Source organism: Cervus canadensis, chromosome 27 (assembly GCF_019320065.1).
Source record: "Cervus canadensis isolate Bull #8, Minnesota chromosome 27, ASM1932006v1, whole genome shotgun sequence".
Classification (NCBI taxonomy): Eukaryota; Metazoa; Chordata; class Mammalia; order Artiodactyla; family Cervidae; genus Cervus; species Cervus canadensis.
In genome coordinates, this window is record NC_057412.1 from 9,204,672 (window position 1) to 9,229,631 (window position 24,960).

At 38.2% G+C, this 24,960-nt stretch overlaps 1 protein-coding gene across 7 annotated transcripts in view; it reads left to right on the forward strand.

The window, feature by feature from the left end:
* Positions 1 to 24,960, forward strand: part of LOC122428625 (amyloid beta precursor protein) — a 287,533-nt gene that overhangs the window by 118,283 nt on the left and 144,290 nt on the right. For all 7 annotated transcript variants that reach the window (XM_043448647.1, XM_043448648.1, XM_043448649.1 and 4 more), the window contains exons 4-5: positions 1,255 to 1,367; positions 4,824 to 5,017. In XM_043448647.1, the coding sequence (XP_043304582.1) occupies positions 1,255 to 1,367; positions 4,824 to 5,017 (307 nt within the window). The remainder of the gene's footprint in view (positions 1 to 1,254; positions 1,368 to 4,823; positions 5,018 to 24,960) is intronic.

Genomic DNA, 24,960 nt, shown 5'->3' on the forward strand with positions numbered 1-24,960 from the left:
TTCATCCATTTAGGCTCATTTCTACAGTTATTTCTACTTTGAGATCATCCCTGTATCCCCAAGCAGATGTGTTCCCTATATTGATCCATCACTTTATCTCTGTTATAGCATTTAATTTCTTCATTCACCAAGACATTTATTGCCTACTGTGTGCAGAATCTATACTGAAATTGGGGATACTGTAGTGAACAAAGCAAATAGAAATTAAGCCCACAGCTTACACAGTATGTTGTAATTATCCAGCTTAAATATTTATGAGAATGTGAATTCTTATAGGACTTCAGGTAATATCTTTATACCTGAAGTACCAGCAGTACTAGAAATAATTTGCATGATATACAATTAAAAAAAAAAAACTATAGCAAAAGTCTAAGGAACAGTTTTCATAATTTAATTGAATTAAACTCTATGAAAACTATCTGTATTTGGGCTTCCCAGGTGGCATTAGTGGTACAGAACCCACCTGCCAATGCAGAAGATATAAGAGATTTGGATTCATTCCTGGGTGGGGAAGATCCCCTGGAGGAGGGCATGGCAGCCCACTCCAGTATTCTTGCCTGAAGAATCCCATGGACAGAGGAGCCTGGTGGGCTCCAGTCCACAGGGTCACCAAATGTATCATGTATGCTGTTTGCTGTTTTAGTCACTAAGTCATGTCCAGCTCTTTGCGACCCCATGGACTGGAGCCCACCAGGCTCTTATGTCCATGGAATTTCCCAGGCAAGAACACTGGAGTGGGTTGCCATTTCCTTCTCCAGTATTATGTATATAAACATACAATACACATATGTGTATGTATAAATTTTATTTAGAAAGTTGAAAAATGCTAACTTTTCTGTTAGTTTCAGATTAATATGTCCAAGAAAGAGGGGTGGACAATTATTTATTTTGATTCTTCTCAAATGATCACCTTGGCAAAGTCAATCTGTAATTTTTTAACCCTAGTTGCAATTAAGTGGCAGGTTTTTGTATGATTAATTCACAGAGATTCACGTTCAATAAATTAAAATTTCACTTTAAACACATAGAAAGTATTTAACCATCAAGGTAATGTGACAAGGAACTTGGCTGTTTATGGCAGCAGGACTCAAAATTCTAAAGATACTTCTCCTTCCTGGTTTGACTACTTCATCATTCTAAAAGCAGCGTAACTTCTCTGAAGTTCTTTTAGCCTGTCTTTCCTTGATACCATCACCGGGATAAGATCCCTGGGATGCGGACGGAATGATGTAAAGCTGTTTTCTTTGTTTGCAGTTGGTGAGTTTGTGAGCGATGCCCTCCTCGTTCCCGACAAGTGCAAATTCTTACACCAGGAGAGAATGGATGTTTGTGAAACCCACCTTCACTGGCACACCGTGGCCAAAGAGGTACCCGCCCTTTCATCTTCCTCCTTGTTAAGTGATAGTCTCCTAGGCCTGATGCACAGTGACACTGTTAGGGGGTGTTTGGAGGCAACAGCTGTCTGTTGATAAATGTGGCTTTTTTTTTAAATTATTACGTTAAAAATAGAAATCTTCATGAATATTTTAAGAGGCTATCTTGAGACAACAGCTGTGTTGATCAATAAGTTATTATTATTATTTTAAAAAGCTATCCACGAGTATTTTATGTTTAGTTAGATTTGTTATGCTATGTCATATGTTATAAATTAGAAACTGTAAGTTTATACTCTCTAAAAACCTTAAAATATATCTTTTAAAAAATTTTTGTATTTATGTCTTATTTTCATTTGGCATGTGCCAAGTTTTTATAGTTTAACTTTTTTCTCTGTTATTCATTGGGGAAGACAGTGGGTAGAGGAGGAAGTAGCTTGTCCAATACTGACGTGAAAGGTGCAGTTAGATCTGAGTTTTGCGACCAATTTTGTGTTCAGCGAGCCACGCTGCCACCATCATTTCTCCATGGTGAGTAAGTCTATGGCACCAGTTCTGACTTTTGCTAACCCCCTGCTTTTAGCAAAGCCAATAAGACATAAGCAGTTAGCATAAAATGTCACTTTTTGATATTATTGCCTTTAAAACTGCTTTGTCCCTTTATTACGAAGTTTTTCTGATAAATTTATATAATTTTTTTTTTCTTTGTAATGAAATCAGTCTCCCAGAATTAAGCTCCTTGGTTTAGCTCAGTGGTCCTCAAGTGAGGTCAGTTTCGCTCTGCATCCCTTCCCAAGGACGTGAGCCAGCGTCTGGAGATCGTATTGGTTGTCACAGTTTTTTTGTGACAAGGGATGATACCACTGGCATTTGGTGGCCAGGGGCCAGAATGTTCTGCTAAGCATTCTTCAGTGAACAAGACGAGTGTCCCTTGCCCTCTAGAATGATCTGGCCAAAAACGTCAGTGGTACTGAGGTTGAGAAACCCTGATCTAGCTCCATTTAGCCATTGCATCATACATAGCCTTAAAGCTGTTAGGCAAAAAACACCACGTAAGATTCAGCATTAATTTTGCCTCTTACAAAGTAATATGTTGTGCAACATTGTCTCTATATAAAAATGTTTCAGAGCTAATTGATATTAAGAAAACAACCTAGATGATTTAAAGCCCAGTACCCATCTGATTGGGCTTCCCAGGTGGCTGGCTCAGTGGTAAAGAATCAGTCTGCCAATGCAGGAGATGCAGGGTCAGGAAGATCCCCTGGAAGTAAGAAATGGCAACCCTCTCCAGTATTCTTGCCTGGAAAATTCCATGGACAGAGGAGCCTGGCGGGCTACAGTCCATTGAGGCATAAAGAGTCAGACATAACTTAGCAGCTCAGCACACACACACACACACCCATCTGACTACCTCAGTTTTCATTTCTTCTTGAGTTAAAAAAATTTTTTTGCTACTGAGAAACAAAATAAGTCTAATTCCTATGAGGTCAAAGTACACTCTATAAAATTTCATTGTTTACTTATGTGTGTTGAATTATTAATCTTTCCTCTGTCACCACTGGGTGCTTTCAAAGCTTTATGTTGATTTTGGTTTGTGGGAATTGACTATGCCAAAGCCTTTGATTGTATAGATCACAATAAGCTGTGGAAAACTCTGAAAGAGATGGGCATACCAGACCACCTGACCTGCCTCTTGAGAAACCTGTATGCAGGTCAGGAAGCAACAGTTAGAACTGGACATGGAACAGACTGGTTCCAAATAGGAAAAGGAGTACGTCAAGGCTGTATATTGTCACCCTGCTTATTTAACTTACATGCAGAGTACATCATGAGAAACTTTGGGCTGGAAGATGCACAAGCTGGAATCAAAATTGTTGGGAGAAATATCAATAACCTCAGATATGCAGATAACACCACCCTTAAGGCAGAAAGTGAAGAAGAACTGCAAAGCCTCTTGATGAAAGTGAAAGAGGAGAGTGAAAAAGTTGGCTTAAAGCTCAACATTCAGAAAACTTAAGATCATGGCATCTGGTCCCATCACCTCATGGCAAATAGATGGGGAAACAGTGGAAACAGTATCAGACTTTATTTTTTTGGGCTCCAAAATCACTGCAGGTGGTGATTGCAGCCATGAAATTAAAAGATGCCTACTCCTTAGAAGGAAAGTTATGACCAACCTAGATAGCATATTAAAAAGCAGAGACATTACTTTGCCAACAAAGGTCCGTCTAGTCAAGGCTATGGTTTTTCCAGTGGTCATGTGTGAATGTGAGAGTTGGACTGTGAAGAAAGCTGAGCGCTGAAGAATTGATGCTTTTGAACTGTGGTGTTGGAGAAGACTCTTGAGAGTCCCTTGGACTGCAAGCAGATCCAACCAGTCCATCCTAAAGGAGATCAGTCCTGGGTGTTCATTGGAAGGACTGATGCTGAAGCTGAAACTCCAATACTTTGGCCACCTCATGCGAAGAGTTGACTCATTGGAAAAGACCCTGATGCTGGGAGGGATTGGGGGCAGGAGGAGAAGGGGACGACAGAGGATGAGATGGCTGGATGGCATCACCGACTCAATGGGCATGAGTTTGAGTAAATTCCGGGAGTTTGTGATGGACAGGGAGGCCTGGCGTGCTGTGATTCATGGGGTCGTAAAGAGTCGGACACGACTGAGCGACTGAACTGAACAAATCCCAGGAAAGCGACAGGATTTGAAGGAGAAATCTTTAATGACTTTTAAGTTCTGATTCATAGAAGAGGATAATTTCTTCTTTTCCCAAGACTGTTACTTTGGAAGTGAGCCAAGAGAGTTGCAGTTTCCTAGAATGACATAGATCCAAGTGAGAGTACCTTCCATCCATAAAGGAAGTGGAAGTGAGTTGGGATATATATGTGGAACCATCACTATTTCCTGATATGCTGACGAGGCTGGAAAGAGTTGATTCTCTGATAACTGTTCACTGTGGAGGCTTCTTCTACGTCTTAGCTCCCAATTTGTTTCTACTCCTATTGTTTTTATTCGTTTCTATAATATAACAACATGTTATTGCTTATTCCCTAAGTCATATGCGACCCTATGGACTGTACTCCACCAGGCTCCTCTGTTCATAGGATTCTCCAAGGCAAGAAAACTGAAGTGGGTAACCTTTCCCTTCTCCAGAGGATCTTCCTGACCCAGGGATTGAACCCATGTCTCCTGCATTGCGGACAGATTCTATGCTGTTGAGCCACCAGGAAGCCCCATTACAACCTATTGCTGTTAAATAAGTATCAAAAGTTAAAAATTAAGGGTACCAAAGTCACTTGTGCTAAAGAAACTACTGCAAATCCACTCAAAAAGCAAATGATTCTTTCCACTGTAAAATTGGTCTCAATAGGGCTGGTCTTGCTATAATTGGATTTTCTTAAAATGAAGCACATTTACTCCAGCACTTGCTGTTTTCTCCTTACTTTTTGTAGACCTGTAGTGAGAAGAGTACCAACTTGCATGACTATGGCATGTTGCTGCCCTGTGGAATTGACAAGTTCAGAGGGGTGGAATTCGTATGTTGCCCACTGGCGGAGGAAAGGGACAATGTTGACTCGGCAGATGCAGAGGAGGACGACTCAGACGTCTGGTGGGGTGGGGCAGACACAGACTATGCGGATGGGAGGTAAGGCGGCCTTTGTGTTTCGTCTCTCCTAGGTGCCAGAACATCTAACATGTAGTTTTGTTTCCGCTATAAATGCATGTCTTTCTATTTCTTATTTATATGCTCTCTCCCACTCCCATTGAAGTTTGCTTTTATGGAATAAAATCTAACCATGAAGTTCTGTTCTGGTTATAGCCTACCGTTTAATTTTAGTATATTTAATCAGCCATCACTGAATTAATTGTAACTATTTTATTTTACCCTCACAAGTTGGGATCAAAATTCCACTGGTATTATAATAGGTCACTGGCGGTTCTGCAGAGACTTGAGATCTGGGTGAATGACATGGCCATCTGTTTTGGTCTGTAGTTTAGAAATTTGGGGAGGGGATTTGGGGATTATTTCATCAGTCATTGGCTAAATCTGAATTTTTGTTAAGAAGGATTTTGTTTCTGTTTGCGTGGGTTTTTGTTTTTGTGGGTTTTTTGCCTTTGTCATCTTGTCCTTTATAAATGAGGTCGGAGGCAATCATAAATGTTTGCTAAAGTTCTTTGACTTTGGTTTCTGTGATTATTAATAAATGTATTTTCACCTTATTTTCTTTGGCATCTAAATCCCATAATTTGTAGATTCTTATTTTTAACTGAAGGCATGATTTGTATTCAGATCATAAAATTATAAAATCTGAATCTTTGGGTTAGAAAGGCCATCTGGTTTAGTCACATCCCCAAAAGTGATGATGATCTAACACTTCACTTTTTCCTTCAGTATTTTCTCAGATATTCCCAAATGTTACAAATTCCCAAGTAGAATATTAAATATGACTTGTAGGGCTTATAGTAATTAATGTAAAGTTTTCTGACTTTTATGTAATTAAGCACAGGTGTTTTAATAATATATTTTAGAACTTTTTTAGTTTTTTTTTTAATTGGAGGATAATTACTTTACAGAATTTTGTTGTTTTAAAATAGTTTTACAAAAATACAAATCTATTTTACAGATATATAAGAATCTATGTACACTGAGGATCCCTAACTGTCATTTTTATCAGTTAATAATGCAGGCTTCTCTTTGGTGTGTTACCCATTGTTACCATAACTCTCTTCTTGTTAATTAAGCTTACTTGTGTTCCCTCTTTTACATGATTTAGAAAAATTGAGTTCAGTGTAGCAGAATAAGCAAATTCTAAACCACAGGAGAAAGAAAGAAAGGAAAAGTGAGCTGTATGCTTACAATATTTCTTTATGTTTCTAAGAGATGTAAGTTAAACAGTATGAACTCCTTCTCCCGGGGCAGGAAACATCAGTGAGAACCGGGTTTGTCAGTGGGAAAGCTTCTGAGCGTTGCATTCTAGCCCATGGTTGGCTCTCTCCCCTGTGTTCCATGTGCCGGCTATAGAAATGTCCATTGGTTTGGATTTCATTGCTACTTTGTCTGAAAGTTGGAGTTGCTTAGTTTTTATTGATGGCTTTTTCATATTCTTCCTCAGTCATATGTGGATTTGAAGGCTTAAGGGTGAATTTGTGAAAAAGTTGTCCTGAGGGCTCTTACCACCGGATGCCAGTGCAGTCAGTATTAAAAAGGGAAATTTGGAGTTGTTCAGCCATTTATTTTCTTTTCTCCTGGTTTGTTGGATGCATGACCACTTCTCATCACTGAATTGACTCTGTACTTAGTAAACAACCCAGATGATGGTGAATAAACCAAGACAGCTCCATGGCTGCTCTTAAAATCATATGGAGCCAGCTGTGTACTTGTAACCCTATATCAAGGCTGTTGACCCACCATTCATGATCATTCATACACGAGGGACTTTTTGTAATTAAATGTGGGCATTTGTGCTTTTCCTGAGAGTGACAGACCTTTGCCAGACTCTCTTCTGTATTTAATGCATTTTTTTACATCTTATAAAACCTACTGTTTACTGGGAATAGATTTTGATGTGTCTTGATCTTTTCCTCCTACCCTTCTTCTGACATACTGAACTAATTGAAAGTGTTACTAACATTGTATCTTATGAAACCCTCTTCAGTGGCCCATTCTTTTCCTACATCCCATCTCACTGGTCCTGGAAAAGAGATCCACAGCGCTTCCCCTTCTGGCCTCGAGTCACTCATTTATTTATTATGAGTCTCTCATTATTTATCCATGTCAAAGTAGGTAACTATACCTACTTCGATACCCATCCCTCTGGTTATGTGTCTTCTTTGTTACAGTCACCAAACTATAGAACACCAGTATACTGTTTTTTACCACTGCTTTTGTTTTTCTTTTAATTTATTGCATTATCTATTACTGGAGCAATTAGTGTATTAAACTAGATTTGACACTAGGACCACAGTCTTAACTGAAGGGCTTAGACAAGAGTAGGTCATATGGTCATCTTACCTATTTCTGTGTTCAGTAATATCACCATCCAGGTTGACATTCAGTTGAAATGTTAGCTGGACCTTTCCTGATCCCCTACATTTATGTGCCGTTCTGCGGTCTGCAACAGTTATGCCTTGAACCCTCTCATCACTAAGAGATGCTGCACCCCGAGGGTCTCCAGCTTTGACATTACTCTCTAAATACGATCTTCTGATCTTAGACCTAAAATACTAATCTGGTCCTAGGGATTTCACCCTAACTTTATAACAATCACCTCCCTAATTCAGGCATTTAGTTCATTTTCTTCTTCTTCTTCTTCTTTTTTTTTTTTGGTTCTTTCTGGCCAGGATGGACCCAGGGGGTAAGGATTTTTACATATTCCTTTGAATATCCTGGATTTATTGATACCCTTAATATTTTGTAAAGATATTTTCATCAGTTCTCCCTATATGGGGAAAATTAACTTCCCCCTTTAACTGCTTCTGAGCTTTCTAAGGTTGATGTTTAATCCCACCAGTTAATTCCATTTCTTATTCATGCTGTAACATCAGCTGGGATATTAATGTTACTGGATATACCTAATCATCACTATTTGATGACCTAACATCATTAAAAAGACTGCAAATAATAAATGCTCGAGAAGGCATGATAAAAAGCAAATCCTCCTTTTGTTGGTGGGAATGTAAATTGGTGCAGCCACTATGGAAAACAGTATGGAAGTTCCTTTAAAAACTGAAAATAGAAACCATGCCCACATGGTAACACACACTAGAGACTGACCTTGTGAAAGTAAGGAGTGTGAGAAAGTATTCGTTAATCCCTTTAAGTTAATCCCTTAAAGTTCATGAAAGGAGACTACTGGAAAGAAACCCTGTGAGTGTAAACAATGTGGTTGATGATTTGTTTCTGAAAAAGTTTTACAAAATCATGAAAGAAATCTCACTGGACTCTATACTTGGTATTGACCTATGTGGGATAAGAATCTGAAAAGGAGTGAATACATGTCCATGTGTAACTGACTGGCGCTTCCCAGGTGGCACTTGTGGTGAAGAACCCACCGTCCAGTGCAGGAGACGTAAGAGACCTGGGTTCAGTCACTGGGTCAGGAAGATGCCCTGGAGAAGGGCATGGCAACCCACCCCAGGATTCTTGCCTGGACAATCCCATGGACAGAGGAGACTGGCGGGCATGGTCCATAGGGCTGCACAAGAGTTGGACACAACTGAAGTGACTTAGCATGCACCATATGACCCAGCAATCCTATTCCTAGGCACATATCTGGAGAAAGCTCTAATTCAGAAAGATGCGTGAACTCCAGCGGTACTCACTGCAGCACTATTTACAATAGCCAAGACATGGAAGCTGCTAAGTGTCTATCAGCAGATGAATAGAGAAAGAACTTAGTGTGTGTGTGTGTGTGTTTGTACACAGATATGTGCTGTATGTGCTTAGTCACTGAGTCATGTCCTACTCTTTGCAAGCTCATAGACTGTAACCTACCAGGCTCCTCTGTCCATGGGGATTCTCCAGGCAAGAATACTGGAGTAGGTTGCCATGCCCACCTCCAGGGGGTCTTTCCAACCCAGGGACTGAACCCAGGTCTCCTGCATTGCAGGTGGATTCTTTACTATCTGAGCCACCAGGAAAGCCCCCAATAGAATATTACCCATTTATTAAAAAAGAATGAAATAGTGCCATTTGTAGCAACATAGATGGACCCAGAGATTATCATAATAAGTGAAGTTAAAGACAGATATGGTATCACTCATATGTGGAATCTAAAATATGTTACAAATAAACTTATTTGCAAAACAAAAATATACATAGAAAACAAACCAATGATTGCCAAAGCTAAAGAGGGGAGAGAGGGATAAATTAGGAATTTGGGATTAGCAGATACAAACAACTGCATGTAAAATAAATAAACAAGGTCCTACTGTATAGCACAGGGAATGAATGATGTTGAATATCTTGTAATAGCCTATAATGAAAAAGAATACAAAAAAGAATATATATATATTTATAATTGCATTACTTTGCTGTATACTAGAAACTAATGCAACATTATAAATCAACTCTATTTCACTTTTCAAACTAAAATTTTTTTAAAAAGGAAAAAAAAATGGAACTGGGGGAAAAAAAGTATTGGTTAGAACTTAATAGAATTAAGATATCAAGTCACTTGCACCCCATCATTTTTGAACGTGTTTTTCTGTGAGCCCTGCAGGCACGTATGCCTTCATTCTCTTCTGGCAAAGCTAGTGGGCAAAATGAGAGAGATATTACATCACTGACCCCCACACAAGCTGGGGGGTTCCAGAACAAGCCTGCCTGTGACACGTCAAATGCAGGATCACAATAAGAATTTCACACATCCTGCTTGACAAGTCCTTAGGAGACACCATATGACTTGAAAAGGGAAAAAGAAAAAGGAACTCTGCTCCTCCAGAATAAAATTTGATCCGCAGCTTAATGCGCTTTGTTGACTGGTAGGTAGTGAGATTTGTTTTGGAAGATGAGTGTTATGCTATTGCTAATGAGGCATTTAGAGGAACATTCTTTATGGGATGAGCTCTGTTTTATGACCTCATTTGAAAAAGAGGCAAGTCTTTTCAAGGGTTGAGTAGAAGCAAATCAGTTACTGTTCCCAAAATTTATTTGTAAGTAACTCAGTGTTTATTTCTCAGTGATGTAATGATTGGAGTTTCCCAGGTGACACCGGTGGTAAAGAACTCGCCTCCCAGTGCAGGAGACGCAAGAGACTGGGGTTCCATCCCGGGGTCGGCAAGATCCCCTGGAAGGGGGCATGGCATCCCACTCCAGTTATTCTTGCCTGGAGAACCCCATGGACAGAGGAGCCTGGTGGATACAGTCCGTGGGGTCACAAAGAGTGGGACCCAACTGAAGCAACTTAGCACGAAATGACTGTTCTCAGGCCACCTCAGAATACCTAATTATGTGATCAGTAATGCAGCTTACTTATGTTAATAGAGTACAGACTCCAGCCACCTTGAGTGAGAATTTTTCCATGGGAAAATTCCCTTGAAAAACTAACATGTAAGACCAGTCACATAGCCAGTCTAACCTTGAGAGTGAGGACCTGGAGATGCTCCCATCTGGAACAGCAGAATCTGACGAGAAACCACATAATTCACAGGGGTTGATGAATTTTGTAGAGCAAAAACTTAAAGGCAGACCCTCTAGTTCTTTGATAAAAGCCTTTGCCTCTCGGGACAATATCCTTACATTTTTTTCAAAGCAGAATCAAAAGACATAGCTTCATATGTTGAGAGTTGCAGGCATTAGTGAGAATGTGCTAACAGGTAACCTCATATATCTTCCTGGATAATTAGATGATTTTTTTTTCCTTTTGATTGAAAAAGGACCCATTATGATTGATCTAGATGAGTGATTGCTTGTGCCTGCAACTCAGCATGTCCTTTGAGTCTGTGTTTTGTAGCTCAGGATGGTTTCCTCGGTTATGTGTGTCGAGGAGGGCGGGGGAGTGGTGAACATGCTTGTATGTGCAGATGGGACACATAATGCCTCATGACGTTCACTGAATCAGTTCTGGTGATCACCTTGGCCTGCACTGCCCTGGAAAAGCCAGGCGCGCATCAGTGACTCTCTGGGTGCAGCAGGCTCTTTGTATTAATATAATTTTTGTTTTTCAATTATTTTGCAAACGATTCACAAAAATTAAAAGGATGATGAGCAATAACTTCATTTAGAAATTTTAGTAAGAATTAATATAATAAATATCTTAATTTTTTTTTAATATCTTAATTTGAATTAAAACTTAAATACAGTTAAGCTAGATTTTTATTTCATCTCTTCCTGGTTTTGAAGGTAAGGATTTCCGAAATGAGCAGTATCCTTTGAATAAAAGTAGCAGCTAATCAGCCCCCAGGCATGAACCCGAAGTATAACCATGTTAGGAATACTGATTCCAGGATCAAATACATCTCTAACTCGGTTCTGACCTCATACTTCCTGGTCGTTTTGTTGCACCTGCATTTTCACTTGATAATTGTTAAAAAATCAATACTTTTAAATTTAAGAGTTCATAATTTTGTTGAAGAAAAAGCAGTGCTATCTTCTATTTTATAAATTAGAAAATATTTTCAAGTTTGGATTTATAAACACTCATGAACATCATTAATCCAGTCCTTTTTTTATACATTTTATGTTAGTTCTTCTCATCACTTTTAAGATACTCTTGCATTTGGTATTTGTCTACTTCTGAACTGGTTCTGTTATATAAACATCATAAAAATTTGTTGCACACACATCATAAAGACGGAAAGAATACTACCACATGTTTTTAGCAATTTTAGCAATAGTTTCTGTTTTTGTTGCAAAATACTGAATGATGTCATCCTTCCTGTAGAATGACTGACTGAATGAGAATATCATATTTTCTTTTTGTTCTTAGAAATGAATTGCTCACCTTGCAGTTTTTGGGCTTGAGAAAATTCATCTAGACCATCATCATCTGAAGAGTCATGGTCTGAGGTTTTGCTTGTGCAATCAATTTCAGTTATCTTCTGATTTGTTTAATAATTGTAACACATCTCCTGTCAATTTTCTCTCATTTGCCAGTGTGGAAAATGAGAATTTTTTATTTTCACTTGCATGCAGTGAAAGTCCCTAGACTTCTTTCATTGCTTCTTGAAAGATGATGCAATATTTTGGGAACAAAGTAATAAAACTCTGATAATTCCCCTATTGCATCATCTTTCTAGGCAATTCCCTCATTCTTTTATTTTAGTATTTGGTCTTCTTAGCACAGTTGAAATAATTAATGAGTAATGATGAAATAATTCCTGGGGTGATAAAAATAGAAAGATTGTGCAAAAAATCTTAGGTATCAAAAAACTCCAGTTGATTGATATGGTAATCACAACCTAGTATGAGTTTCATTCCATTTAAAAATTATTTTAAGAAAGTGTGAAAGTCAGAAATATGGACCCTTAGATGTAGATAGAACTGCTCAAAATGAAATTTAAAATGTAAAAATTATGTTCAGTGGGCCCTGGTGGTAGGGTTAATAGCCTACCCTGTTTATTCAAGAGATTGCATTTATTCTGAGGCCTATGTGACTTTTATTAAATACTTGACCTAATTTTCTATAAGCCAGATACTCAGTAAATATTTGAGTTAAATTGAATTGGCATTCATGTTAAACACACAAAGACATAACTGGGAACTCAAGGTTAAGCTAATTGGGCTTTAAAACAAAAACTACCAACGAATATCATTCCAGATATGCAAGAATTAAGTGCAATTGCATCAGAAGTCTCTAAAGCCAGAAATATTGGGGGAAAAAAATACGAGGCAACAGGAATATTTATAAACAGCACCTTTACTGTAATTACTAATTGAATATTTTTTAATTGCTTCAATAAGTAAAATAAAATAGAATAAAATGAAATGAAATTGGAATTGTAAATGAAGATACGATGCATCTTTATTTGAACTTTCCAGTAAAAATCCATTTGAGAGACTTTCTTATTTGAACCAGCAAGCATTTTTTGTTCCTTAGTGTCAAACTGGAGCTCTTTATTAGAAATAACAGTAGGTATTAATAATAATTTAGAAAATAACAGTAGACAAAAATTTTAGGAAATACAAGTTGTCATGAGATAGTTTCAGCTCCATTAGCTATTGGCAAGCATTGTGATTTTAAAAATAAACAGACACTGCTGTGGGACTTCGGTGACTCAGCGGTGAAGAACCTGCCTGCCAAGGCAATAGATGCAGGTTCCATCCCCGGGTCAGGAAGATCCCCTGGAGAAGGAAATGGCAGCCCATTCCAGGATTTTTGACTGGGAAATCTTATGGACAGAGAAGCCTGGTGAACTGCAGTCCATGGAGTTGCAAAGGAGTCAGACACGGTTTAGTGACTAACCAACAAAGCGCTGCTATATTTAAAATGATAACCAACGAGGACCTCCAGTATAGCACGTGGAACGCTGCTTATGTGGCAGCCTGGATGGGAGGGGAATTTGAGGGAGAAGGGATATATGTATATGTATGGCTGAGTCCCTTCATGGTTGGCCTGAAACCATCACAACGTTATTAATCAGCTATACCCCAATGAAAAATAAAAAGTTTAAAAAAAAATGAGTAAACAAACATTAGTTTGGAGCAGTGATTCTCAACTGGGGACAGTTTCATTCCCAAGAGACCTTTGGAACCATCTGCAGACATTTTCAGTTGTCTGGGTTGTGGGGCAGGGGATCAGAGGCTCCTGGTGTTTGATGGGTGGAGACCAGGCTTAGTGCTAAACATCCCATTATACACAGGACGGCCCCACAGCAAAGAAGTCAGTAGAGCTGTGGTTTGAGAAACTGGTTTCTTCAGTAGTGGAAAACTAAGAAAATTATTCTTTAAAAAAAAAAACCAACTTCCATTCCAAGCTTTTGTCTTACCCTGATCTCCTGTGGACAAAAAAGCAAACAGCCCAGGAGTCTGCCTTTTGAACACAGCTTTTGTGCAGATGGAAATGTTTGGGATCAAAATAAACCTTCCAAACCTAAGTGCATCGAGAACTGAAAGAATATTCCCAAATGATGGATGATTAAGGCTTCTTATTTGCACCTAGTTACTTCATTAAATCCAATCATTATGTCACTTATTTTTTTCCTTTTCTTAGTGTCGCTACTATTCATTTTGACTGTACTAAGTACTAGCATATTTTCTGCAAAAAAAGATCATGTTCAAAATATTGGAGCATTTAGAGACCTGGCAGACTAGCTCCACTGAAGTTATTTTCCCCTTACATCTGATTAAAAAATATTTAAAATATGGTGATTTTTCAGAAGGATTTGGGCCAAAGAGAAGCACCTGTAATTTGACTTTATTGTAAGTTCCACGTTTCTGTTTGTTCTTCTTTTTGTTTTTATTTAGTTATCTTTAAAATGTAAAATTTTCATTTTTAAGTAACATCTAGATATTTTAAAAATAATTTTGTACTTTTCATATGTATCTCTTCAATTATGTATATTCCTTCAAGATTTGTTCACTTGTGTCATCACTGTCAGATTTTTTTTTTTGCTTCTTTTTTTACATTACAGAAGCCAAGTTTTTGAATTCCTTAATATTAGTCTAGATTTGCCTCCCAAATTAGGTAATAATTGCTTTAAAATAGCTTTCCAAAAATAGGACAACTGGGTTAAAGATATGAATGTTTTGACAGCACTTAACATTTATTTAAATGTTTATGCCCATTTACAGTGAGGTTTGGACAGCAGGTTAATTTATTTCATCATTGCATATTCACCAGTATTGGATTTTTATCATTATAAAGAACATGACCCCTTCCTTATATCGTCAGGTTTTCAGACTATGAATGTGACGAGGGCATGGACTAAATTTTACTGCCTTCCTATATCCTTGTCTGTACACAAGTAGTAATAATCGTAAGAGACACTACATAATCTTGCTATGTGCAAACCACTGTTCTGAATGCCTTGCATATATTAACCTGTCTAATGTTCACAGCTTTTTAATATCTGTTAGTTGTTTGTAGACTGATTTAATGAATGTTATTTGGGCTTTTCCTATGCCGGGAACAGATTTGTCCTGATTTATCTCTTCTTGAGAATTTACATTTTATTTCTTCTGCCAAGTAAATATTACAGGTATTTCAAGTGTAAAATCCAACAGAACCCTTCTGTTGATTTTCATTCCATTAGTTCTACGTTAATGAAATGTCATTAATAATCTACACTTGTCTCCTTCAACTAAATTTCTTCATTCTACCTTAAGAATACTTATAAATTATAACTTTAAGAATGACTAGCTTATTCACTTTTGATCAAAAAAGTTTCAGAATAATAAATAATTTTGATTAAATAATTTATATGTGAGAGACATTAAACATTTTTGATGTTTACTGATAGTATAGTATATGCTGATTCCCTGTTGTTTAATCTGCCCTAGTTGTGAACCCTCGGTTGGGGAAGTTGGGGGTGGTGGTAGAGTCTAAAACTTTGTGTGCTTAGCAGCTCAGACATGTCCAACTCTTTGTGGCCCCGTGGACTGTAGCCCACCAGGCTCCTCTGTCCATGGGGATTCTACAGGCAAGGATACTCTAAAGCTTTAGATTAGTTTAATACAACGGGAAATGTGGAAAAGTATGTATACATTGGGACACATGCCTCGGAAAAAGACGAGCTGTTTCTCAAGTTCTTGCTTTTTATTTATTTGTTTGCAGGGACAGGGGGATGTGATTAATGAAGGGACAGAATTTATAGACCCAACTTCTACCTTAGTAGAGGTCTCTTCAATCTAATTCTCTTTGAAAGGAAAGAAGGGCATCTTATTCTTATTGAAAGGAAAGAAGGGCATCTTATTCTTATATCTGTATAAATTGTTCCACAGAGATTTGTCCTTTTCTTGTAAAGAATGAGAGAAATATACATAGAAATTACATCTCCCTTTGGTCAATATCTTGGCCATTTTAATGGTGTTATTGATTTGATCACATTATTTGAATCAAATAAGATAGGGGTGGATCTGATAATAGAGCCTTTGAGCCCATCATGTTAACCTGACTATTTATGAAGGGGAAATGATAGTCCAGTAGCCCCAACTCAAGGTAACATGTCAAAGTATAAAACATAATGATGATAAACTTACTTTGACTCGAGGACGGTTGTGTCCATGGCTTCATTTGAGCTGTTGATGGAGTTCTAGTGTAGATAATAGGTATATGGTTTCATGGTGTCTTGCTCTATCTTTCCTGCAAGAACTTGTGACCCAATAAATACCTTGACATAGCCACAGCTATTGGGCACATTTTATTGTACCCTCTACATGAGCACCATTAAAAGAGATTTCTTTAAATCCATTTATCAGGCCCTGTAGGGAGTTGGGACTCACCTTTGTTCCAGGAGCAGAGGTTTGCTAATAACACTGGGTGCATCCCGTTTCCAGTCATTTCCCAGAAAATTAAGCAGAGACCAACACAGCTGATGCTCAACATAAGAAATAAAATCTTGATCGTGGGGACTAGTGCAGTCAGCTTAAGAAGTTCTTAATGAGGCTTGATTTGTGGGTGGCACAGTGCTAGGTATAGTTGAAAGTCAAATTAACTGTGGTCTGTGTGCTCCAAGAAATTTTCTCAGAAAATAAGCACCAGATGGTAGTGTGGAAGGTTCATTGCACAAACACATTATTTGTGGTTTGTGAAAACTTGTCATTGAATCATGGAAGCAGTTATGCCCATGTTGTCTTCCAGTTAGCCTGGGAAGTTGTCGTAGCCTTATATGATCTCAGGCGGTTGTGAGATTGGGTGTCTATTAGTAAATCAATACTTTCTCAGTCTTTAAAATTGGCTCTGAGAGAGAGAGATGCTTCATTTGACTTTATATTTTGTCTGGATGTCTAGAGTTAAAATCGGTTGAATATATAATCTTTCAGCTGCTTTTCTATCCTGCATTTTCAAAAAGTGGTAGTAGATACTCAGAGGGAGGGAAAAAAGCAAAAACTTTGGAGGAGGGTCACAACGTGAATCATGCAACTGATATATTACTGCCTTAAAACTCTGCCAGTGGATGAGTCAGAAGACTAGATTTGATGAAATCAAATCTTTGTGGCTTTGAGAGCTAAGTGTCATGGTGCTGGTTTGGCAGCATCTAGTACTGTGAGGCTGTAACTGTATCACTGAACCTGGAACTGAAATATGGGAACTAATTTGAAAATGATGAACAGGAGAGAAGCATTTTCTCTTGAGGGAATTGGCTGCCAGCTCTGAGGTCTTATTAAAAATGCTGAATTTCTGGATTGAATGAGCTTGAATAGCATGTATGTCAAAAAGAAAAACAAAACACTTAAATAGCCTTAACCAGATTAGGAGATATGTGGCCAAACCAGTGGGGTTTGTTTAGGTTTCTAAGCAGGTGATGGTTGGAAGAGAAGATGCCTTTGAAGTTCAGGGTTGGATTGCTGCCATCCCAGGCTACATCTGGCAGTGATCATTGTGCTCACTGGGATCTGATGGTGCAAGCTGCCCAGTAACCAGATACAGCTGAAATGAGAGGTGCTGGGGTCTGATTCGTGTGTAAAAGTTGTTTGGATGGTTGGATATTCAGTGCTGAGAATTTTACGCCGCTGAGACATGGAAGGCCTCCTTGTACTCCCATTGTCTTCTATATTTAGATTTAATGTTTTAAATTTTTAGTATAATTTTTAAAGGTTACTTTCCATCTACAGTTCAGTTCAGTTGCTCAGTCGTGTCTGGCTCTTTGCAGCCCCATGGACTGCAGCATGCCAGGCCTCCCTGTCCATCACCAACTCCTGGAGTTTACTCAAACTCATGTCCATTGAGTCGGTGATGCCATCCAACCATCTCATCCTCTGTCGTCCCCTTCTCCTCCCACTTTCAATCTTTCCCAGCATCAGGGTCTTTTCCAATGAGTCAGTTCTTCGCAACAGGTGGCCAAAGTATTGGAGTTTCAGCTTCAGCATCAGTCCTTGCAATGAATACAGTTATTACAAAATATTAGATGTATTCTCTGTATTATGCAGTTCATCCTCAAGCCTATCTTACCCCCAGTAGTTTGGCCTCTCGCTCTCCCAGCCCAATATTGACCCTCCCCCTTTCCTTCTCTCCTCTAGTAACCGCTGGTTTGTTCCCTATATCTGTGACTCTGCTTCCTGTTTCCTGCTATATTTTTTAGATTCTGAAATCATACAGTATTCGTCTTTATCTGTCTGGGCTTCTTTTCACTTAGCATGTGTGTGTGTGCTTAGTCACTCAGTCGTGTCCGACTCTTTGTGACCCCGTGGACTGCAGCCCACCAGGCTCCTCTGTCCATGGGAATTCTCCAGGCGAGAATCCTGGAGTGCATTGTCATGCCCTCCTCCAGGGGATCTTCCCAACCCAGGGATCAAACCCAAGTCTCCCGTGTTGCAGGCGGATTCTTTACCACCTGAGCCACCAGGGGATAATGCCTTCCATATCGAAAGTCCATCCATATTGCTGCAGATGGCAAAATTTTTTATCTTTTTAATGACTGAGTAGTTTTCCATAATATGTGTGTGTATACATACATATATGCACATATATCTGTATATAAATATATATACACACATATATGTGTATATTTTATGACTGAGTAGTGTTGCAGAGTGTGTGTGTATATACACACACACACATATATCTCTGTATATAAAAATATATATACACACATATATATATCTCTGTATAAATACATACACACATATATGTGTATGTGTTTTATGAATGAGTAGTGTTCCATAGTGTTTATATATGTATCTATGTTTTGTATATATATATATATATATATATATGTAAATACATAGAGATATATCGCATCTGTTATCTATTCATCTGTTGATGGACACTTAGGTTAATGCTGCTATGGACATTGAGGTGCATATATCTTTTCAAATTGGTAATCAAAAGGCTATGGTACTGGCACAAAAACAGACACACAGATCAATGGAAAATGATAGATAACCCAGAAAAGAAGCCCACAACCTATGCTCAATTAATCAACAACTAAGGAGACAAGAGTATACAATGGAAAAAAGACAATCTCTTCAATAAGTGGTGCTGGGAAAACTGGACAGCTACATATCAAAGAATGAAATTAGAACATTCTCTGATACCATATACAAAAATAAACTCAAAATGGGTTAAAGACCTAAATGTGAGACTAGATAAAAACTCATAGAGAAAAACATAGGCAGAACACTGTTTGTCACAGCATTATTGTTAAAGTCACAGCATTATTTTTTTTTGGATCCATCTGCCTATAGCAAAAATAAACAAATGGGACCTAATTAAACTTAAATGCTTTTGCATAGTAAAGGAAACCATTGAAAAAACAGGAAAACAACCAACAACAGAATGGGAGAATAAATAGTTTCAAATGATGTGACTGACAAGGAATTAATATCCAACATATAAAAACAGCTCATACAACTCAACATCAAAAAAGCAGGCAACATGATTGAACAATGGGCAGATGAACGGAAAAGACATTTTTCAAAAGAGGAAATGCAGGTGGCCAACAGACATATGAAAAGATGCTCAACATTACTGATTATCAGGGAAATGCAAATAAAAACTACAATGAGATATTATCTCATATCTGTTAGAATGGTTCTCATCAAAAAGAACACAAATAGCAAATGTTGGCAAAGATGTGGAAAAAAGGGAAACCTTGTTTACTATTAATGGGAATGTATATTTGTGCAGCCACTGTGGAAAACAATATAGAGGTTTCTCAAAAATAAACCTAAAACTGGAACTACCATATGACCCAATAATTCCACTCCTGAGTTTATATCCCTCTAATGTCTTTTTTTTTTTCAATTATTTTTATTAGTTGGAGGCTAATTACTTCGCAACATTAATGTCTTTTAATTAAACTGTCCAAATTTCCTGGATTACAAATTAATTAACAAAGAAGAAAATACAGATCCTTATGATTATAACAGGTTTCTGGCAGTAGTAGCCCCCAAACACTAATTCTTTGTTGAAACCAACATCTGGATTTTGTTATCCTCAATGTAGAACCCCTAGTTTAGATGGAATTCACCATTGTTCACGTCTCAGTGGCCCTTAAAATTATGTATTTTTTTTTTGTTTTTTTCTTTTGACCTCAAAATCCACATAACAGCATATTATACTCTAAAAGATTTCCTTCACTTGAGCCATGTGACTCATCAAATCCCTGGTAACAATCAGTTTCCATGCTGGAACTTTATTTTGAACGTGGTTATATGTAAATTGGCTTCTAGGAGTCCTAAAATAGGAGTACATGAGGTTTCCCACTCTCAGTCTAAACTAGTACCAAGACCCTATCACAAAGAACTTAGCAAAACTTTCCTAACCCTTGGAAGGAAGTCAATCATCTGGAAAATAATCTCCAGATACAGTGGCTGACTGTATTCATGATTCTGTATTTGATGATACAGCCAACCACAAATCAGAAATATTCACACACAAAAAATTTTTTCAAGCAGTTCCAAATAAGCAAAACTTGAATTTACTGTACACCAACCAACAACTATTTACATAGCACTTACTTTGTACTTAAAGCTATTTACATGATATTAGGTTGAAAATAATCTGATGATGACAAAGTGTAATGGAGGATGTGTGTGAGTTATAGGAATATGGTAGAACCTTGAACAACTTAGGGGCTAGGGGCACAGACCCTGAGCACAGTGGAAAAGCCCAATATAACTTTACAGTCAGTTCCAATAAAGTATTTCCACATATAATGTCATCAAATTAAAAAAATAAAGACATTCAGACCATGAATATGGTTGTACTATCTTTACACATTCAAAGATACAACAAACGGATATTCATTCCTTTAATTTATGTCCTGTTTTATCCAACACATTGTGCCATATAAATAATTATAAGGAGAACTGAATGCTGAGCACATAATGGGCTATAAATTCTTGTGTATTGACTAAATTGTTTTAGTAAAGTATGTGTAACTCTGAAAATGATCTGCCAATGGATATACCAAAATATATCATGGTATTAGAAGTTACTTGAAAATATATTTATAGGAGAGCATGGGCTTCCTGGTGGCTCAGACAGTAAAGAATCTGCCTACAATGCAGGAGACCTGGGTTCGACCCCTGTGTTGGGAAGATCCCCTGGAGAAAGGCATGGCAACCCACTCCAGTATTCTTGCCTGGAGAATCCCATGGACAGAGAGACCTTGTGGGCTGCAGTCTATGGGTCGCAAAGAGTCAGACATGCCTGAGCAGCTAAGCACAGCTCAGCACACCATTTTATTGAGTGCAATAGTAATTCAAATTTTATAAATGAGTTGCTATTGTAAGTATCTCCTTATAGCAAATAATGAAGTCTTTTGCATTTGAGACCACAGTAAACACTGTTAGTTAAACTTGGTTTTCCAATGTATTCTGCTTAGGAACAGGTTGCCAGGCCGTTGTGAAGAGCTTTTACTGTGGTTGTATAGGTTGCAGTAGAGAGTTACTATCTCGTCATGATAGCTGTTCCAGTACCAGCAGTCACGAGATTAATGTTGTGGAAACTAAAGATGGTAACACATACTAGCTACAAACCTGGAAAAGAGACTGTCATCGTGAAAGAATCGCAAAGGGTCGGACACGACTGAGCGACTTCACTTTCACTTTCTTTCGTGAAAGGGCAATATTTCATTTATGGTCATTTAATGATGATAGAACACATTTGCACTAAAAAAAAAACATCTGTGTAGAGACAGAAATCTAATGTAGTAGATGTACCCAAGTAGTTTAGGAAAGAAAAAACTTGTTAGTGAATAAGATGATCTTTGTTTCAGAAGTATCTTTGAAAGGTAATCCATATATGTGGAATCTAGAAAAAAATGGTATAAATGATCTTATTTGCAAAGCAGAAATAGAGACACAGATGTAGAGAGCAAATGTACAGATACCAAGGGGGAAAGGCGTTAGAATGAATTGGGATTGACATATATACACTGTTGATACTATATATGAAGTAGGTAACTAATGAGATCCTGCTCTATAGCACAGGGACTCTACTTAATGCTCTGTGGTGACCTAAATGGGAACGAAATCCAAAGAAGAGAGGATATATGCAAAAATATTGCTGATTCACTTTTCTGTTCAGCAGAAACCCAACATTTTAAAGCAACTATACTCCAGTAAAAATTAATTAAAAAGTAAAAATAAAGTGTGCTTTGGACCTAATAAAATTTTCTTGAGCACGTTTCTTAACATCTAACATGGGAAAAATTAGAATAACCTGTGCTTGCTTTCAGAACTGAGTTAAAGAATTGATATAGATGTATGTTGAAGTGTAAAATGTACAGTTGACTTGTTTATAATGCACAGCTTGGAATTGTGAGGACAGGCCAGTGTGAGGCTGATGTTTCCTTCATCAACTCACTGTCACACTGTCAAAGAGAAAAGCTGTCCTTAGGGTGCAAGGACTAATACCCCACCTCTGGTTTGTTAATCGTGGCTATTATGACATGTCCCTTTTTAATTAGGTCTTTAGAAAGTATTATAGGCCTTGTAATTATTATCATCAAAAATAAGCGATAATGACTGAAGCACTCTCTGTCCTAGATGAGACTGAGAACCTTATTAAAATAAACTTGGATCATAAACAACCATAATGATAATTTATGACTTTAAATAGGCAGGAGTCTTTTTAATTGAGGGAAGGGAAAGAATAGTAGAAAATATGATTTCCTAGGATTGGAAAATGACTGTAAAAATTAATGTGGATCCATTGGGCTCTTCTGGACATTTAAAAAAGAGATTTGATAGATGTTCAAATAGCAGGAAAGCATTTTGCTTTCAACTTATGTATATGTGAAGACCTTCCATTTTATGTTTAAATTTTATGATATCTTCAGCTTGACCAATAAATCAGGGAAAATGTATATCAAAGTTTGAATCCTTTACTTCCTGGAACATGCGATTCATTGTTCCTTTTTAAGTGTTTATACCTCCCTTGAGTGTTAGTCGGTTAGCCTCAAGTAGTTCTCAGGAGAATTTTATAGTTAAGATTGTCAGAAAATTGGAGCCAAGAAGTCACATGCATGTTGAAGTGGTAATGAAGCACTTTGGTTTTATGAAAATGTTTATGGTCACAGGCCAGCAACATTGCGTTTGAAGGAATTTAATGATGGTAGAACCAGTCAGAGAGGAGCAGGATGCCAAGACCACATTTTTATAGCATCTCCATATACCTAACCCATTGAGCGCCAACCTCAAGTACAGCTCGTTATCGCTACTGAAACACACTTGGCATTACTTAGGCACAGGCCATTCCTAACAAGACAGACTTTCCCACTTCCTTCCGTGTGAAAATGTTCTTTTCCAACCCGCACGTGGGGAAATTTAATTAACTTTGTATAGCCCATCTCTGTCATGATTACTATATCTAGAACATTTGTGATCTTCAGCCCTGACTCCTAATTAGAAAAACAGGTTTTTTTCTGTCTTTGGCATTAGTTGAAAAAGTAGTAGTTTTCCTCATAACCTCTTCATCTCCCTAATCAAGGTGCCAGTACAAACAGGCCCACATGGCCTCTGAGTGGAAGAATCTAAATACTCACAGGATGTGGGCCTTCCCTGGTGGTCCAGTGGGTAAAACTCAGCACTCCCAATACAGGGAGCCCGGGTTCAATCCCTGGTCAGGGGACTAGATCCCACAAGCCACATCCCACAGCTTTAAAAAGAGAACTGAGTAAAGATTCTCTGACCCCGCTCCTTGCTGACTTCAGGTCACACGAGTCAGCATGGCGATCTTTCCCCACCCCAAGACTGATGAATCTCTCTGTAAAGGTTTTTCCCCAGTTGTCTGGATTTCTGTTTGGCTTCTCAAACTGAATTCCCCTGATTATTCTTTTCAAGACATCCTCCTCCCAATATGCTCAGTCTCACCTACTTCTGTATTTAGCCCTGACGCTAATCACACCGTTGCTATTTTATTTGCTTATTGTCTGTCTGTCCCCCAATGAAATGTAAACTTCCTGAGGGCAGGGACCTCCTTAGCCTTTTCTCTTTGAGAGCCTCAGAATCTAGCCGAATGCCTGGTCCACCGTATGTATCTGCTAACATTTTGACTGAGCTTTTATTATACTATTGTTTAAACCATGGTAAAATGCCGTGGTTAATCCATACTAGAGAGTATCCTCTCAAGGAATTTTTCACATCGATCTTGGAATTGGGAAGCAGATTGAATTTTGCTTGTAGGGCGTGAGGGATGTCAGGGAGGGATGGCATGATTAGACCTCAGAAGGCCAGATTCTGTTGCTAGTTACATGTGGTGTTGGAACAGAATATATTAGCAATGCAGAAAGTACGTGGCCATCTGCTCTGTTATCTGTGATCTTTCAAGAAGGGTCGCTCTTCAATTTTAAAAAGCAACAACAGGGAGACAAACAAGTTTTTCGAGGCAGAAGCCCAGTGTGTCTCCCTTTGCCTGGAAAAGCGATAAAGCCTATATCCTTTTCTGCTTCACTGCCCCCACCAAAAAACAAACAAAAATGTATAGTACCATTGTACTTACTGGAAGTGGAACAACAGTGATTCCCAAATTTATGTATTTGTGTCCTAAATTTGTAGTCCTTCATTTGCAGCTGTCTGCTGGAGGCTTCTGCAATAGATTTAAGAATCTAGCATCTAAATTCCATCACTGTCAAAGCATTTGACCATGCATTTCTGTTCCTGGCCATCCATTCTCCCTGCTGTATCTTCCATTGCTGTTAGTAACTGTTCTCCGCCCAGTCTCTCCTTCTGGAGACATCAGCTTCATCTTCCCACTGACCCCCTCCAACCAAATAGCTACCAGTTCTGTCGTGTTATTTTCTCAAAGCTCTCACTTCCTGAGTCCTCCTCACCTAGACTCTGAGAGCCTTCTCCCCTGCCCACTGGTCACCCCAAACTTATCTGTCCTTCATACTTCTTCCAGCTCATACCTGTTGAAATGCAACCAGTCTTGCCGCTCTTCTGCTTAAAGCTTTTCTACACGGCTCTGTTACCACTGGTAGAATAAGGGCAGACTCCTCAGTCTGTAATACAAGGTCCTGCCTAATACAAAGCCTGCA